Raw genomic sequence first — 18,312 nt, 5'->3', positions numbered from 1 at the left:
GGGCTTGATCCCAGGACCCCAAGATCATGACCTGAGCTGAAGGCAGATGCTTAACTGACTGAGCCATCCAGGTGCCTCATCTCCTCCTTTTACTCTCTGACAGTTTTTCTTTGTAAAGTTCAATTGTTAATGTTATCTGGCTTATTGGATTTTTTTTTTAAAGCTCTATCCCCGAACCCTGGGATCCTGACCTGAGCTGAAGGCAGATGCTTAATGACTGAGCCACCCAGGCGCCCTGCAGTAAACATTTCTAATAATCATGTTGTAACCTATACCTGTGACAACGGGAAACTAACTGAATTGAGAAACAAACAAACATGTTTTCTTCAATAGACATGAACTCAGAAACTTGTATGGAGGCAGTCACTTTTTTTTCTATAATAATTTGTCTCATTTTCTTATTTAAAAAGTCATATTTATCCATGCTAGAAAATTTTCAAAATACAGATAATCAAGAAAAACATTACAATTACAGCCCCACTACCCAAAAATAACCACTGTTAATACCTTGCTAGGTCTCCCTCCAAACAGTGCCCAGATGCACATATATGAACACTGCCACAAAAATGGGATCCTGCTGTACAATGGGTTCCATAATCTGCTTAACATCTTTCTGTGTCAAAAAATCATCATTGAATTATCAATAATTGCCTAACAGGCTATTGCTGCACACTGAAGTTAATCCTCTTTTCATTATTTTAATGCAATGACCGTTATCCTTGAATATACTCCCTTTTCATATTCATTTTTTGCACTATCAGGACAAATTCCCTGAAGTGGAATTGCTGTTCAAAGATACATGACTCAAAGTGCAGAATGGGTTACAAAACTGCCTTCCAAAGAAGTTACCCTGATTGCACTCTCTGCTATGGGCTACATGCTTGTGTTCCCTCGAAATTCGTATGTTGACATCCTAACCCCAGCATAATGAATTTGGAGGTGGGGCCTTTGGGAGGTAATTAGGTCATGAGGTTGGAACCTTCATGATGGGATTAGTGCCCTTATAAAAGAGATAAGACCATGCTTTCTCCCCGCCCCCACTCTCTCTTCCTCCCTCCTCCCCCTCCCCCTCCACCATGGAAGGATACAACAAAATAGTCAAGAAAAGGTCCTCATCAGAACCTAACCATTGCTGGCACCCTGATGTTGGACCTCCTAGCCTCCAGAACTGTGAGAAATCAATGTTTGCTGTTTAAGCCATCCAATCTCTGATATTTTTGTTATAGAAGCCTGAGCTAAGACTATATATATATATATATATATATATATATATATATATATATAGTCCTATATTATATAATATATATAAAGTCAACCACTGCAACTCTAAGATTCTACAATAGCCAAATACCTGCATATTGGGAACAAACCAGGCACATATCACTGAATCCATCTTTTCTGCATCTGTAATTTATAAGGTGGCACCACCTGGGCCTCCCATACTGGTTTATTCTTTCACTGTCTATGTGCCAACAAAGGGGGCAAGATGGAATTATATCCTGAGATGCCCTGGAAGAATCTTGGGTCTCTGCAGCACAAGGACCTCTGGGGAGCTGCTGAGCCAGGGAGTGTGTGTATCTGTGTGCGCAGGGAGGCATCTCACAGCAACTCCTGGGGGAAAGGACTATTTGCCATGGGATCTGCTTTGAAAGTTGTGGAGATACACAGGTTTTCTTACATGAGTTACAAGCACAAGTATGGCATCTTGTTTGAGTCTTGGGCTTGTTTGTTTTTCTGTTTGTGCACATCCTTCTGTCCCTGTGAGCCCTGATGAATAAAGCATTTCACAAGAAGCTAACAATAGTCTGTTGCCATGAATTAAAAAACTATTGCTATTGAGATGAAGGCTAATTAAATTAAATCACTTGTTTTTCAAATAGAGCATGCATTATGGAAGGAACATCTGCTCCCTCAAAACACTCAGAAGTTTATCTGTTCAGGGGTACCTAAATGGCTCCTTGAGCTGAGTTCTGAAAAATTCTCTGCATTATGCTGACACCTAGTGGAGCTAAAAACAGATTACAAACAAAAATACCAAGCCACAAGATACAGGGTTCAAGTAGACTATTGGCATTACCTAAAACAGTAATATTTCACAACTGTAAAGTCAATATTTGCTTTACAGTGTACAAGGACTTCTGCATATATTCTTCTTCATTTTCTTTTGACTTCTACACATATTAACTCCCTACTTAAAGCAGATGCCTAAATTTCATTTGGGGGGGGGGCGTCCATTACGGGTGAATATGATTCTCCAAGAATTTTACTCAATGTTCTATTTCCTACTATTCTTAGACATTTCCTCCTTCATTCTTTATTCTTCCTCTGACTCATAGCGGGTCAACTCCCTTGACAAAGTTCAGCCTTAATGTTACCTGAACTCAAGAACCCTGTGATGATACAATTTTTCACAGTGCATAACTTGGAATAAGAGTCAGCAAACTATGGCGCATGGGCCAAATCCCACCTGTTGCCTGTTGCTGAAAATACCATTTTATTGGCACACAGTCACACCCATCTGTTTATGCGGTCTGTGGTGGCTTTCCTGCTACAAAGGTAGAGTTAAGTTGTTGCAAAACACTCTATGGACAGGATTCAGCAGCAATATGAAGTGTGGTCGACACTAAAGTGTGAGTTCAGTAGATTCCTTCGCATTGGGTGGTATGGGCATGACTTTCAGCCATTATAAAATTTGAAGGTCCAAAACTTCTATCCCAAGAAAGAAAAATACCATATGGTATTTAGAATTATACATGGAGTCTTAAAAAAAGGAAAAACTAAAAAGCAACAAAGACAAAAACTCAAATTCACAGAAACAAAGAAAAGAAAGGTGGTTGCCGAGGGTGGGTCAAGGTGGTTGCCGAGGGTGGGTCAATAGAGGAAGTAGATAAAGGGGTGCAAACTTTCAGCTATAAGATAAAGTCTCAGAATCTAATACATAAAATGGTGATTATAGTTGATAACACTATGTCATATTATTGAAATTTCCTAAAAGAGTAGAACTTAAATGTTATCACCAAAACAAACAAATAAATATGTGATGTGATGGATATGCTCATTAACTAGATGGAAGGAATCTTTCACAATGTATACGTATACTGTGTTACCATAATGTACGCTTTAAACATCTTACAATTAAAAAAAAATCTTACAATTTTGTTTGGCAATTATACTTCAATAAAACTGAAAAAAAATCTTGTCCTTCTGCCATCGCTGGTCTCATGGGCTTTTCTCCTGAGAACTACCATAATCACCACACAAACACCAATCAGATTTTATTCAATAGTATGTCTCTTCAGTGGCTTTCTGTATCTTTCCTGAAAATGCTTTGGAAGCTGGCTTTATCATTCCCAAAAAGTAATTCCTACATATACACATAAAGAATTCCTTGGGGAAAAAAAACAACAGGAAAAAATATCCAAAACATAAGAATTTGAGTGTTAATTTTCCTCTCTGAGCAAAGGTAACTGTTCATAAAACTGTTAAGAATCACTCAAAATGAAATGCCAACACATTAAAACATATTTGAGAAACTCCAACCACAGGTAACTTTGATGAAGATGAGCTATTTCACTTAAAAACAAATAATCAATCATAAAAAGAATTATCCTAATTGATTTGTTCACTGTTCATTTCTTTAGGGACAGGACTGAGTTAATTTGGAGGTTTTATCAAAGAAATTTTTTATGGTTCTCCAGCAAAGATTCTCAGTGGAAAATTAAGGAGTGGGGCTTTCTTCTTCATCTGTTAGAAACCTCTGGTCACAAAGGAATTGTGGCATAGAATTATTCACTTAGAGCTTCTCATACTTGAAAACTTGGGAGTTAAAAATTTGCTGTTTTAGGGCAGCCCCCGTGGCGCAGCGGTTTAGCGCCACCTGCAGCCCAGGGTGTGATCCTGGGGACCCAGGATCAAGTCCCACATCAGGCTCCTTGCATGGAGCCTGCTTCACCCTCTGCCTGTGTCTCTGCCTCTCTCTCTCTCTCTCTCTCTCTCTCTCTCTGTGTGTGTGTCTCTCATGAATAAATAAATAAAATCTTTTTAAAAAATGTCTGTTTTAGATACAGTGAAAAAAGTAGTATGTACACATTACTTTCAAAATATCTTTATTTAAAAATGTATTCTGGTAATAAAGGAGTCAGAGGATGGTATGAAAAGTCTCCATTGAAATCACACCTGATTCTATAAGCAATGGTTCCAGACTCTAGTAACCAATGCCGTGGTCTCACTGCCAGACGTCTGGTCAGTTTTCTGGATCATGTTTTGGAAACACAGATAGTCTACAGTTGATTTTTCGACATCTGCTAGAAAAATCACTTTGCTGTTCTGCAATTGTCTGGCAGTGGCAGTAGCTGCCATATAAAGACAAACTTGTGCCTAAAAACCAGTGCTATCTCTCTAAAGACAGAAGGCCTCAGGGTGTCATCCAACACTTGGTGATCACGGTTGCCAAGTAAAAATCCTAGAGAAGATTGATTCCATCAGGTCACTCAATGGAGTCAATACATGACATGGCCAGAGATTGACCAACACAGCAGATATGGCCTCTCTGCAAAGTAGGAAATGTGATGCCAGGTTCTGTGACTTGTTTTAAGAGGGAATCTGGGATTCTCCTACACTCCAGGCTATAAGGAGTCTAAATGAGCTCTCGTGGCATATGTTATTAAATATTGATTTGGGGACGACCCACTGGTACAATCCCCATTCCGCAATGACCTCAGGGACTCCAAGCTGTCTGCCTGCTGCTGTTTTTATTTTTAGTAGGGTCCAACCTCTGCTATCTCTACCTAAGTGCACAATCACACAGCAAAGCTGGGCTTCAGTTCTCTACTGATATAATCAGAAAGCCAAGCCCAGTAGGAAACGCAACTGTGGCAAACACAAACCTACCCTGGCAACACACGAAGGAACATTGGGGCCAGGTCCTTGCTGCTAGCCATCTGGTCACTCCCTTCTACCAAGGGTCCATGGCAACTAGAAATCCTGAGCTGTGCCAGCGGTCATTAACCACAAGATCCACTACAAACTAAGATGCTAAGATCTTTGACAGGAGCTTAACTGAGCCGACATCATGTGTAAGGCTGTGAAGCCACCTAAGAAAGTCCAGGACACAGAAGTGAGATGGTCTCTGAGAATTTAGCAGGGGGACTGAAAGAGGGTATGACCACAGATCTGCAACGGGTAGAACCCAGCATCACGTAAGTTCAAGGGACAACAGTGTCTACTGGGTCTCAAATTTTTAATATTGGAAGATCACTTCTTCCAGGGCAAAGAACCTAAGAATCTTTGAGTTTATCCAGTTTAGAGTCATTCCTCTTTCCCCTCCCTCAAAAAGCAGAAGGGGATGCTTGGGTGGCTCAGTGGTTGAAATCTGCCTTCGGCTTAGGGCGTTGATCCCGCGATCCTGGGATGGAGTCCCTCATTGGGCTCCCAGTAAGGAGCCTGCTTCTCCCTCTGCCTGTGTTTCTGCCTTTCTCACTCTGTGTCTCTCATGAATAAATAAATAAAATCTTTAAAAAAAAAAAAAGGCAGAAGAATTCCACCAACAGATGCAATGGGTAAACAAATTGCAGTGTATACATGCAACAGAATATTATTCAGCCTCAAAGAGGGAGGAGATCCTGATACTTGTGATAATTCTTTTTTTTTTTTACTTGTGATAATTCTGAGGACAGTAAGTGAAATAATGACTGACAAAAGGACAAATACTGTATGCTTCCACTTAAATGAGGTACCTATAGGAGGCAAAATCATAGAGATGGAAAATGGAACGGTGGTTACTGGGAGCTGGTGGGAGGGAAGGCAAGGTGGGGAGTTATTGTTTGTTAAGGAATTTCTGTTTGGGATGATGGGAAATTTCCGCAGATGGATGGTGGTAATGGTTGCACAACACTGTGAATGCACTTAATGCTAATGAACTGTACACTTACAAATTGTTTTAAATGGTAAATTTTGAGATGCCTGGGTGGCTCAGTGGTTGAGCGTCTGCCTTTGGCTCAGGTTGTGATCCTGGGGCCCTGGGATGGAGTCCTGCATCGGGTTCCCAGCAGGGAGCCTGCTTTTCCCTCTGCCTGTGTTTCTGCCTCTCTGTGTGTGTGTCTCATGAATAAATAAATAAAATATTAAAAAAAAATTCTAATGCATTGTTGACCAATCACTTCTTCCACTATGAATTTGGTCTGTAGATAATAGTATTGCATCAATATTAATTTCCTGATTTTGATTACTGAGCTGCAGCCAGGTAAGAAAATGTCCTTGCTCTTAGAAAATACACACTAAAGGGGTGCCTGGGTGGCACAGTTGGTTGGGCAACCGACTCTTGGTTTTGGCTCAAGTTGTGATCTCAGGGCTATGGGATCAAGCGCTGCATCTGACTCTGCACTTAGCACCAAGTCCACTAGGGATTCTCTCTCTCCCTCTCCCTCTGCCCCTCTCATTTGTGTGCTCTCTCTCTCTCTCTCTCTCCCTTAAATAAATAAATTCTTAAAGAAAAAAAAAGAAAAATCACACTAAAGAATTTAGAAATAAAGAAAACAGGCATTTTACTCTCAAATCTGTAACTTATTCTCATACAGTTCAGGAAAAAATTGTATATATATATATATTTAATATATATTTATCTCAAGAGAAAATGATGGGAGAAGCAAGGTAAAATAATAATTGAGGAATATGAGTAAAGGGTACAGAGGTTCTTTGCACTATTTCTAACTGTTCTGTAAAGTAGTAAATAATTTCAAAATTAAAAATTTACAAGAAAATTTTTAAATTGATTTAGAAACCCATATACTGTGCTCCCATGACCTAACACAAAGCTCACTTAATACAGTGTTATAAATTATGTATCTCAATTAATTCTAATATTATATTAGTAACCACTAACTAGGACAACACTCCTTGAGTTCTATATGGTTATAAAAGCATTAAAATCTCAGAAAGGAACTAAGAGATCAAGCAACTCAAATATACATCCGTGTTTCCCAACGTAACACCAGAAGAAATCAAATAATGTGAAAAGAATGCAGGGTATGAATCATGAATCAAGCAAGAAGAGGTAGTTCTACCTTGAAGTGCTGTTGATCTCGGCCCAGCCTAGCTTCCATGACACGTGAAGCAGAAGTCCACCAATTAGTGTCTGCCACCTAGAAAGGATAACAAGGGCCAATGTGAATTTGAGAGAATGCCATAGGCTCAAACACCATCCAGCCCTGCAGACCCATTGGCTGACACAAATATACACATCCAAGCCTTCCCCCAACTCTCTTTTCCCATTCTCTCCTAGCTGGCATCCCAGTTCCCAGATCCCTCCTTTTCAACCTGTACTATCCTTGAGTCCAGCTGTACCATCCAGTGCTGACACTGATAGTCTTCTCTTTTTATTCTAGACTTTTCCTGAACAATCTCAACAACTGTCTCCACCTCTCCCATTGCTCCCAATAATAACTGTGCTTACCTGGACACCGCCACCCTGATACTCCACAAGCTCCCAATAATAACTTGCCTATAACATTATCTTGAACTTCCCTTCCCCATCCTGATCCGCTCCTGCATCCCTAATCAGCCAAACTAGAGCCTAGATGTCATCCTAGCTCTTCTTCCTCACTCAGCTCCCTCATCTGCTCATGAAATCCTATTAAGCATAAACCCATAACAGTTCTCAAGTACTTCCATTTCTTCTGCCTCTGCCTCATGCAGACTCCCACTGTGACACACCTGAACCCAGCATCAGTGCCCTAACTGGTGTCCCTATCCCCAGGATGGTACTGCAACATCCATTCTCTACCTTTCAGCCAAAGGGCTTGTTCCAGAATGCTAACTTAATTTTGTTCACTCATTCGTTTTAAAAATGGTTGATTCTTCCCAGGTGGATAGTAGCAGTTCCCAACCTCTTTTCTGCCACGACGCACTCGGGGTCATGTAATTCATGTGAGACACACTTCCTCAGCATGCAGAGTACAGGGGGAGCACAGGTTGTAAATTAAGCACCCCTGCCTCTGCCATTGTACAACCTATAGCAAAATTCAAAATGAGTGAGACGGTATTACAGGCATAACTTCACCTTGGTTCACTCTATTGCTTTATTCATTTTAAAACCTTGTTTTGAGTTATGACTTGAGACACCTCACCTCAGAAGCGATTACAACACACCCAAGTGTTGTGACATGACAGTTGAGAACTGGCTGGCCTAAAGGATAAAGTCACTGGTGTGTGACACACAAGCCTTCCAAGACTTGCACTCTCCCCCTTCCAGGATCAGCTCCTGTCCATCTGCCATGGGCAGCGACATTCCAGCCATATTAAACAACCCACAGCCTTGGATGTGCCAGGTCATTTCATACTTCTAAGAGTTTCCATGTGCTGTCATCTTGACCCATAATATTCTCCCATTTCCTTGTGTCTTGGTGAACATTTGCTCATCCTGTAAGATCCTGTTTTTATGCCTCTTTGTGAAACCTTCACAGACCCAGCCAAGCAGAGCCGACAGATATGGGTCATGCCCTCCAACAGTATGATCTAGAGCAGTGGCACTCAACCATATGGATATTCCCCCTGGGAAAATGTGGCAGTATTTAGAGACATTTTTAGTTGTCACAACTGCAGTGGGAGAAGGGAGGGTGCTACTGGCATCTGGTGAGTGTAGCCAGGGATGCTGCCAAACATCCTACAATGTGCAGGACAGCCTCATAACAAAGGATTACCCAGCCCAAAATGTCAATAGTAAATTAAGAGATGACAGTGGCCCAGGAAGGGATGATTTGGATGAAGAAGGAGGACAGATTCTGAAGATGTTCAGGGGGTCCTGGTGATTAACTAGATGTTAAGGATGAAGAAGACAAAGGAATCAACTCCCAGGTTTCTGGGAGTTTCTCAGTTGGGCAACTAGATAGAAGGTACCATTCACAGCAAGTAAATTTAAGGGACAGGCAGGAGAGAAAAGAAAGTTACACAACAGCAGAGATCTTTGCTTTCTCCACTGATGTACCCCACAGGTCTAAAAACAGTGCCCAGCACATAGTATGCACCCAATAAGGATTTATAGAATGAATTACGCTGCCCTACTGTGTAACTCCTATGTGCCAGGCATTGTTCTAAGCACTGGGGTGTCACACTCCAGTGGCAAGACCGATTTTTTAAAAAGTCTTCCATTTGTAGACCTTACAGTCTGTTGGAGACACAAAAGTCAGCATGTCATATCCACTGGTACACAGGGGAAAAAGCAATCCAGATCTAGAGATCCTTCTTTCCCACCTAAGTTCCCTAAGTCTCAACCTGGAAGGACTACAAGACAGTTAGGACCAGGAAATAATTCCTATTCATTAACAGAGAAAACAATATCCCAGCTTTACTAACTGAAATACAGTGGGCCCCTCCTTACTTGTGGGGGGATGCATTCTAAGACCCCCAGCAGATGCCTGAAACTGGAGATAGTGCCTAACCAAATACGTTTTTTCCTACACACACATACCTATGATAAAGTTTAACTTATAAACGAGGCACAGTAGATTAACAATAGCCAATAATAAAATTGAACAGTTGTAACAATATACTGTAATAAAAGTAATGTGAGGGATCCCTGGGTGGCACAGCGGTTTGGCGCCTGCCTTTGGCCCAGGGCGCGATCCTGGAGACCCGGGATCGAATCCCACATCGGGCTCCCGGTGCATGGAGCCTGCTTCTCCCTCTGCCTATGTCTCTGCGCCTCTCTCTCTCTCTGTGACTATCATAAATAAATAAAAAAATAATAATAATCCTGTTTCCCTAGATAAACTTAAAAAAAAAAAAAGTAATGTGAATGTGGTCTCTCTCTTAAAATATCTGTACTCCCCCTTCTTCTTGCGATTCTGTGACATGATAAATGCCTAGATGGTGAGGTGAAGTAAGGTGAATGATGTAGGCATTGTGATAGAGCCTTAGGCTACCATTCACCCCTGATAATAAGTCAGGGGAGAATCATCTACTTCCAGACCACAGGTGACCACAGGTGATCAGAACCGCAGAAAGAGAAACTGCGGATGTGGGGGAACTACTGTATACATAATCATAAACAATATTTTTAAAGTTTTGCTATGAAATAGTAGGGGGAAACCTGACAAAGTAATTCTGAAGTTCACCTGAAATAATGTACTGGTGATATGATAAAAAACAAAAATCCATAAGTGTAAAAACAGAAGTGTGCAAGTCTTCTTCCCTTGCCTGTCCCCTCTCTGCACAGCTTCCACCTTTTCCTATGGGTAACCACTCTTGGTAGTTTCTTCACCTTTATTATTTTTTTAAAATTTTTATTTATTTATGATAGTCACAGAGAAAGAGAGAGAGAGAGGCAGAGACATAGGCAGAGGGAGAAGCAGGCTCCATGCACCGGGAGCCCGATGTGGGATTTGATCCCGGGTCTCCAGGATCGCGCCCTGGGCCAAAGGCAGGTGCTAAACCACTGCGCCACCCAGGGATCCCACCTTTATTTTTTAAATAAGGAAAACATACACACACTATTCTACATGATAGTACTGTACTACCCTGTAACAGATTTGCTTTTGTCCCCCATTAAATGTATCTTGAAAATCTATTTATTTATTTATTTATTTATTTATTTATTTATTTATTTAGACACACACACACACACAGAGAGAGAGGCAGAGACACAGGCAGGAGAAGTAGGCTCCATGCAGGGAGCCTGATGTGGGACTCGATCCCAGGTCTCCAGGATCATAGCCCAGGCTGCAGGCGGTGCTAAACCGCTACGCCACTGGGGCTGCCCTTGAAAATCTTTTTATTTCAGCACCTGAGAGTGTCATTATTTTTTGATATTTGAATAGTATTCCATTAAGGACATACTATAATTTATTTAATGGGGTCTGTAGAGATGAAAATGAGGTTTTTTAAAAATGCCTGCTGTCACAGAGCTGCAACATTTCACATGTACATCTTCATACGTATTTCATTTATGTGAGTGCAAGTAAATCTCTCAAATAAATTCCTCGAAGTGGAATCGTGCAATTGAAGGATTCAGACTGTTGAAATAGTGTCCCATATTGCCAAAGTGTCACTCACAGATACTGTACCAATTTGCCACCGCAGATCCATGTATAGCCAGAACCGAGATCTGGCATCACGTCCTGAGCCAAGGCAGATGCTCAGCTGCTGAGCCACCGTGGTGCCCCTATAACATGTCTTTTTATTTTTAACTGCATGCTTTAGCATCATAACACATCTTTCTTCATGTGTTTAGTGCTTTTTGTCCTGAACCTCATCTAGCAAAGATCATTACCCTGCTTTTTTGTTTGCATTTGTCTAATATTTTTTTTAAAAAAAGAATGAAGGATGTCATGCTGTATGACATATTTAAATGTTATAATAATTAAAACAATTTAGGGGGACGCCTGGGTGGCTCAGGGGTTGGGCCCCTGCCTTCCGCCTGGGGCATGATCCTGGAGACTGGGGATCGAGTCCCATGTCGGGCTCCCTGCATGGAACCTGATTCTCCCTCTGCCTGTGTCTCTGCCTCACTCCCTCTGTGTGTTTCTCATGAAAAAATAAATAAAAATTTTTTAAAAAAGCAATGGTACCAATCATAATTATCAATATATTTGTCCACTATAAAAATAAAACAACTTTTTAAAAAAAGCTTGAGTGGAGGGGTGCCTGAGTAGCTCAATCAGTTGAGTGTCCAACCCTTGGTTTCAGCTTAGGTCATGATCTAAGAGTGGTGAGATCGAGCCCTACATCAGGCTCCTACTCAGCACAGAGTCTGCTTGAGTTTCTCTGTCTCTCTGCCCCTCTCCCATGCTTGTGCTTTCTCTCTTCCTCTCTTCCTCTCTGTCCAAAATAAATAGATCTTAACTAACTAAATAAAAAAATTAAAAGCTTGAATGGAGATGAGGTGAGGAAGGGAAAAGTGAGTGCTAGAGCCCTCCATGCTGCTTCTACAACATCTTGACTACTGACCCAGCTCCACACTTTTTCCTTCTATCTTCTTTTTAATAATGACATTCTTCAATCATAAGACCACACGCGGGCAGCTCGGGTGGCTCAGTGGTTTAGCGCCGCCTTCAGTCCAGGGCATGATCCTGGAGACCTGGGATCGAGTCCCACGTCAGGCTCCCTACATGGAGCCCGCTTCTCCCTCTGCCTGTGTCTCTGCCTCTCTCTCTCTCTCTCTCTCTCTGTGTATTCTCATGAATAAATAAATAAAATCTTAAAAAAAAATAACACCACATGCTAGATTTATCTGTAGTTTTCTCTGTTGCTTCCTTCTTATGTTTTAGCAATAAATTCTCTATGATATTACTTAAAAATATATTTGAAAAATCAAAATAATTATGAACAAAATAAAAGGCAAAGGGCAAACTGCAAAAAAAAAAGAAATTTCTAATAAACATGATGGACAAGTGGTTGGCATCTTAAAATATGAGAAAGTCATTAAATTAATAAGAAAAAATACTAACACCCCAGTAAAAATAAAAGGAGAAAAGGCACAAATAGACAATTCACTGATAATATCGATACAAGTAGGTAACACACATAAGAAAACTGTCCAACTTCATTAATAATCTATGAAATGATAAGACAAAAAGTGTTATACCATTTGGGACTCATGAAATCATCAGAGAGAAAAAAAACAGTCATGGTTTGAGTACATTATAGAAGCTGTCATATAGAGGCTGGGTGACAATGTAAATTGGTAACACATTTCTGGAAAAGAACTTAATATCTAAGAGGAATACTAAAGAAGTTCATATGCTTTAACCCAAATTTCTAATATTGGAATCTAATATCCCAAAGAAATAGCTAGAAATTTGATAGATTTGAATACAAAAAATGTCTGATAATATTATTGTTTTTATCCTTCAAAATAGGACACAATTTAAATGCCCATTAATAAGATGGTTAAATAAATTACAGTATGTCTATTAGATTTAAAAAAAAGAAAGAAAATCTATGTAGTCATTAAAAACATTTTTTTAAAAGATTTATTTATCGGAGAGAGATAGCACGTGAGCAGAAGGAGGAGCCGAAAGAGGCAGAGAAAGAAAATCTCAAGCAGACTCCCTGCTGAGCGCGTAGCCCAAAGCAGGGCTCCATTTCAAGACTCTGAGATCAGAACCTGAGCAGAAATCAAGAGTCAGACACTAAACTTACTGAGCCACTCAGGCACCCCTAAAAATAGTACAAAGTACAGCTAATGATGCTGGTTGGACATGTCCCACAAATGTGTACAAAAAGCATAAAAGATACTCACCCTTGGAACAATGTAGGGTAGGTAAATTTCAAGACAGACAGGACATACTGAAAAACAAATATCAGAGTAATGAACAAATTATAGAGAACTGATCATATAATGAAAGAAATTCTTATTGAAGAAACCTAAGTACACTCGAATTTCAAAAAGACTTTTATCCTTCTCCCCTCAAAATCACACACTGGGCAAAAATTTTAAAATGACCTTCCAAGTCATATGAGAAAGAGTGGGTCTGTTTTTCTGCAGGCTCATCAGATGCCTGACCACCTCTCAGTTGGGGAATGGAACTGGGATCATTAGCAAATTGGGATGCCCAGCAGCTGGGTCTGATGCTGTGGATGCCCAACCATTCAGCCTCTTTCCAGACCCCAGAAGTGCCATGGTGGAGCTGCAGAAACTCAAGAAAAATGGACACAGTCTCTTTTCTCAAAGTATTCACGTTATCTACTGTCCAATTTACCTAAAAATCCAAACCCCTCCTTTGTTTCTCTTCAAGGAAGAACTGCATCATACTCTGTTTCCTTCATGTTTCTTCCATTTGGGAGAATTTGGTTTTTGCATTCTAAAGATCCTTTTTTTTCTTTTTAGCTAATTCTGCTTAGGCATCATTAATTTTTTCTGTGCTTTAGCATTTTAAGGATTTTTTCAAACCAATCTGACCAAGGTCAACTTGTATTTCTAGTCTGTCTTTTACAACACTTCATGAATGAGGGGACTATGTTTTGTCTTCCTGGGTATCTTTTCCTACTATTGGACACTAAGAATTTTTGGAAAGTTTAAAAACCATTAAAAGCTTTAGGCAAGGACTCTACTGATTCTTCACATGATCTAAAAAACAGAATGGACTGGGGTTGGGCAAATTTACATACTTGTTTTTAAACTACACCAAGGCAAAAAAACAAACAAACAAACAAACAAAAACTACACCAAGGCCTTCTAGTATGAGCTCCTAAATGTCACAATTACGGCTAACTGCTGTGCTCTGATCAATATTCACTAGAGATGGACCTTCTGCTTCCGAAATCTACTTATTCACATAATTCAGTATGCTCCTCCCCACTCTTCCTTGATATTTTCATTCTAAAACAGAGACAGAGGGATGCCTGGGTGGCTCAGTGATTGAACATCTGCCTTCAGCTCAGGGCATGATCCTGGGATCCCAGGATCAAGTCCTGCATCAGGCTCCCCACAGGGTGCCTGCTGCCTCTCTCTGTGTGTCTCTCATGAATAAATAAAATCTTTAAAAAAAAAAAAAAAAAACAGAGACAGGGGATCCCTGGGTGGCTCAGCGGTTTAGCACCTGCCTTTGGCCCAGGGTGTGATCCTGGGGTCCTGGGATCGAGTCCTACGTTGGGCTCCTGGCATGGAGCCTGCTTCTCCTTCTGCCTGTGTTTCTGCCTCTCTCTCTCTCTCTCTCTCTCGAATAAATAAATCTTAAAAAAAAAAAAAAAAACAGAGACAGAGAAAGGATAAAGTGAGCATCTGGGCCATGCATTACATCACCCTTAACAACCTTCATGAAGGGGATCCCTGGGTGGCTCAGCGGTTTGGCACCTGCCTTCGGCCCAGGGCATGATCCTGGCATTCCAGGATCGAGTCCCATGTAGGGCTCCCTGCATGGAGCCTGCTTCTCCACCCCTCTCTCTCTGTCTCTCACGAATAAATAAATAAAACCTTTAAGAAAGAAAACCTTCATGAAGATAATAAATATTTATTTAGTTTACTGTGTGCTGAAATTTGTCATAGATACTGGGGGTGAAGATAGAAAATGCTGAAGTTCTTACCTTGCTAAACAAGAGTGAAAAAAGAAATCTCTGAAAAATGAAATTAAGTCCTAATATTTATTCTTTCGGCAATTCTTCATGTCACTGAAAAGTGTTGCTCAGGACAAAATGCTATTTAATGGAACAGCCGTGAGCACTTCGTAGGAAAAAGAAGGAGCCTTTGAAAGGAGAACAGATGTGGACTTTGACTCCAGGCGGAAAGCTTAACAGCCATAAGAGGAAGAAGGACCAGTAGCTGCTTGGGCCCCACAGGGCTGGTTACCGCCAGAATCTCCACAGGCTGGAGCAACGTGTCACTCAGACTAGGTCCAGAGAGCCACAACACCTGCTGTTGAAACCAAAATCAACCATTCTTATAACACTAGAAGCAATAAGCCTAAAATAGGCAAGGTTTTTTGTTTGTTTTTAATCAATTTTCTTTTTACAAACACAGGGAGATGGTTTGCGGAGGAAACTATACTGAGAAATAGAGAAATAAAAAAAACCAGCATAGAGTCTACTAAAAACTGGAAGAGAGGATCCTGTCCTATAAACATAAAATAATCTTTATTGATTCAAAAGAAAATTCATTTGGCAGTCACTATGTGCTGGGGAGCCCAGGGCACAGCTCCTTCTCATTTGGCCCCTACTTGGTCCAAGCCAAACTGCCATGGAGGCCAGAAAGAAGCATGACTGTCCTGGGGTGAAACAATGGCATAATCTGAGAGTTACAAAGTCCCTACCAGAGTCCCATTATGAAGGACTACCTCTCCCAACCTTACCCAGGCCTCACACCTGCTTTCTGCTACTCTTGCCTCCACTTCCTCTTTCTCCTTTATATAATCTCACCTCCCTTTCTCTCTGCCTTTTACTGTTCTTCTGCTTTCCATCTACTCTGACATTCCCCAGAGCCCTGAACCAAAGCACTCCAAACCTTTGTGGAAAATGGAAAAGGATTTATTATTGAAATTCTGAGGGTCCTTGGGAATCTACGATTTCTATTACTCAGATCAGATTCTCCTAAACACATGACAATTTGTTTTATTTGTTTTTGTTTTTTATTTTTTTATCTAGTACCTTGAGGCATGATGCACATGGAATGTACTACCGTCTTTATTACATTGATTGCAAAATGGTGAGAGGCCCCAGTAAATAGAAAAATAATTCCATAGATGCAATGTGCATCCAGAGAGGGTATAAATTGCTATGAACTAAATGCTATCTGCCTGCAGGACTGTTTTACTTGGGTACTTCCTTTGTTAACCAATAACGCTGCTTGTGGGTTTTCATGAAGACTTCTCACTCTTCCCTTCTGATGATTATATGAAAATAAAAGGAAGGTCATTCTGTTTTTAAGTGAAACGTTACCAATATATTCATCAGGTTAACTAGACAAATTAGAATATGTAAGTGAAAAGGCCAGGATTTCACAAATTCACATATTCCAGAAAAGGTGCTAAAATAAACCTTTTACTTTAGCTATCTATTCAATGAGGAAGAAACAAATCTGTTAAAAGCTAATAATTACTGTATCATACCATAAGCAAAACACTGTCTTTCCTTCCTTCCGTTTCTTCTAGAGTATTTACCACTTACCTAATTTACTATGATGTTGGGCACTTGTCCAGCCACCTCACTAACATAATTTCCATTAATCCTTAGAACGACTCTTTGAAGAAGACTTGCTAATCCTACCTTAAAGTTTAAAAACTTAGGTTTAGAGAAATTAAAGTCCCAAAGATCAAGTTGAGTGGAGCCAGGATGTAAACCCATCACTGCCTCCCAGGAAGGTACTATTTATGGATCTTCATCATTAGAACTAAAAATCAACTGGACATGGGGAAAGAGGGTTCTGGAGTATCCTCTGAGTGCACTGAAGACAGCTACTCACATTAGGAGAACAGGTATAAGGAAATGTTATTTGTTAATAGTTTATTTCCAGAAAGCATGAGGGGTTTGGGGTTGGGGGTGGGGGGGCATGGAGACCTTATGGTGGGAGGTGATCCTGGGCCTGGTATCACCACTTTACCTTGGTGTCCAGCCCAATGTCCCTGACAGGAGGAGCTGCCCCACTCTACCCCACAGGGGTCCAACATTTCCCTGCATGGTACTAAATCCAAGGCCAGCTTCCCCCTCCTAACAAAATAAAAACATGGTGCCACTGCTTACCTGCCTTTTCATTAAGATGAATTACGTGACATTACTTTAAATAAATTTCACATTTTATTTTCCAAAATATTTTCATGAAAACCTCTTGAATATACTGGAAGTGTCTGGGATGGAGACATAGAAAAAAAGAAAAAGTTTGGGAGTCTGTGACGTGAGGGAAAGATGGAGATGGAAATGGATTGATTGATCTCTTCTTTTTAAAAGCTTCCTGAACTTTGTGGGTTTCTAGGAGCAGGGGTATGTTGTAGAAAAAGAAGACAGATTTGTCAGATTTCTTCTACTCCGCCTTCCCTGAGATGACAAGAAGCAACTGCTTTATTTCCCTTAAAAGTAGTATGCAGGGATCCCTGGGTGGCGCAGCGGTTTGGCGCCTGCCTTTGGCTCAGGGCGCGATCCTGGAGACCCGGGATCGAATCCCACGTCGGGCTCCCGGTGCATGGAGCCTGCTTCTCCCTCTGCCTGTGTCTCTGCCTCTCTGCCTCTCTCTCTCTCTCTCTCTCTCTCTGTGTGACTATCATAAATAAATAAAAAATTATAAATAAATAAATGTACTGGGATATGAAAAAAAAAAAAGTAGTATGCAGGGGATCCCTGGGTGGCTCAGCGGCTGGGTACCTGCCTTCGGCCCAGGTGATCCTGGAGTCCCAGGATCGAATCCCGCATCGGGCTCCCTGCATGGAGCCTGCTGCTCCCTCTGCCTGCCTCTCTCTCTCTTTCGAATAAATAAAATCTTAAAAAAAAAAAAAAAGTAGTATGCACAACCCCAAATTAATTTCCTGGAAATTCGCCAATCAAAAACTTCGGTGTTGCAGATGCAAGGGATGCTTTACAGGACGGGAAGCAGGCAGGGCCGGCACGGTTCCACACATCCTATTTCTACCTGCGGATGCCACAGAGTAGGCTTCCTCTCCACCACCACCAGGATGCGGGAGGCTGCATCAGCTCCACTCGCTGTGCGGACTCAGATCTCCCGCGTGCAATCATCGCCACCCCACGCCCGCCCCCTCACCTTGTTCGTGAGGTAAGAAGCCAGGTAGCAGGTACAAAAGGTGAGGCCCACCAGGCACCTCCTCACGCACATGGGTCAACCCGCGCCCCTTCCCGGGGACCCCGCGGGGAGCACCCAGACTGCGTCCGGAGCCGGGC

The 18,312-nt window shown here is 41.2% G+C and overlaps 1 protein-coding gene across 4 annotated transcripts in view; it reads right to left on the bottom strand.

Moving 5' to 3' along the window:
* The window catches only part of TMEM241 (transmembrane protein 241), a 113,352-nt gene extending 95,040 nt beyond the window's left edge, over positions 1–18,312 (bottom strand). For all 4 annotated transcript variants that reach the window (XR_008664248.1, XM_055324174.1, XM_055324171.1 and 1 more), the window contains exons 1-3: positions 18,176–18,312; positions 13,235–13,281; positions 7,062–7,139 (exon numbers count right to left, since the gene is read on the bottom strand). Coding sequence is in view for 3 of the 4 variants with exons in the window: in XM_055324174.1 (XP_055180149.1) it covers positions 7,062–7,139; positions 13,235–13,281; positions 18,176–18,247 (197 nt within the window). In the remaining variant the exon portion in view is untranslated. The remainder of the gene's footprint in view (positions 1–7,061; positions 7,140–13,234; positions 13,282–18,175) is intronic.

This window comes from Nyctereutes procyonoides, unplaced genomic scaffold (genome assembly GCF_905146905.1).
Source record: "Nyctereutes procyonoides isolate TBG_1078 unplaced genomic scaffold, NYPRO_anot_genome, whole genome shotgun sequence".
NCBI lineage: Eukaryota > Metazoa > Chordata > Mammalia > Carnivora > Canidae > Nyctereutes > Nyctereutes procyonoides.
This window is presented reverse-complemented; position numbering and strand designations above follow the sequence as displayed.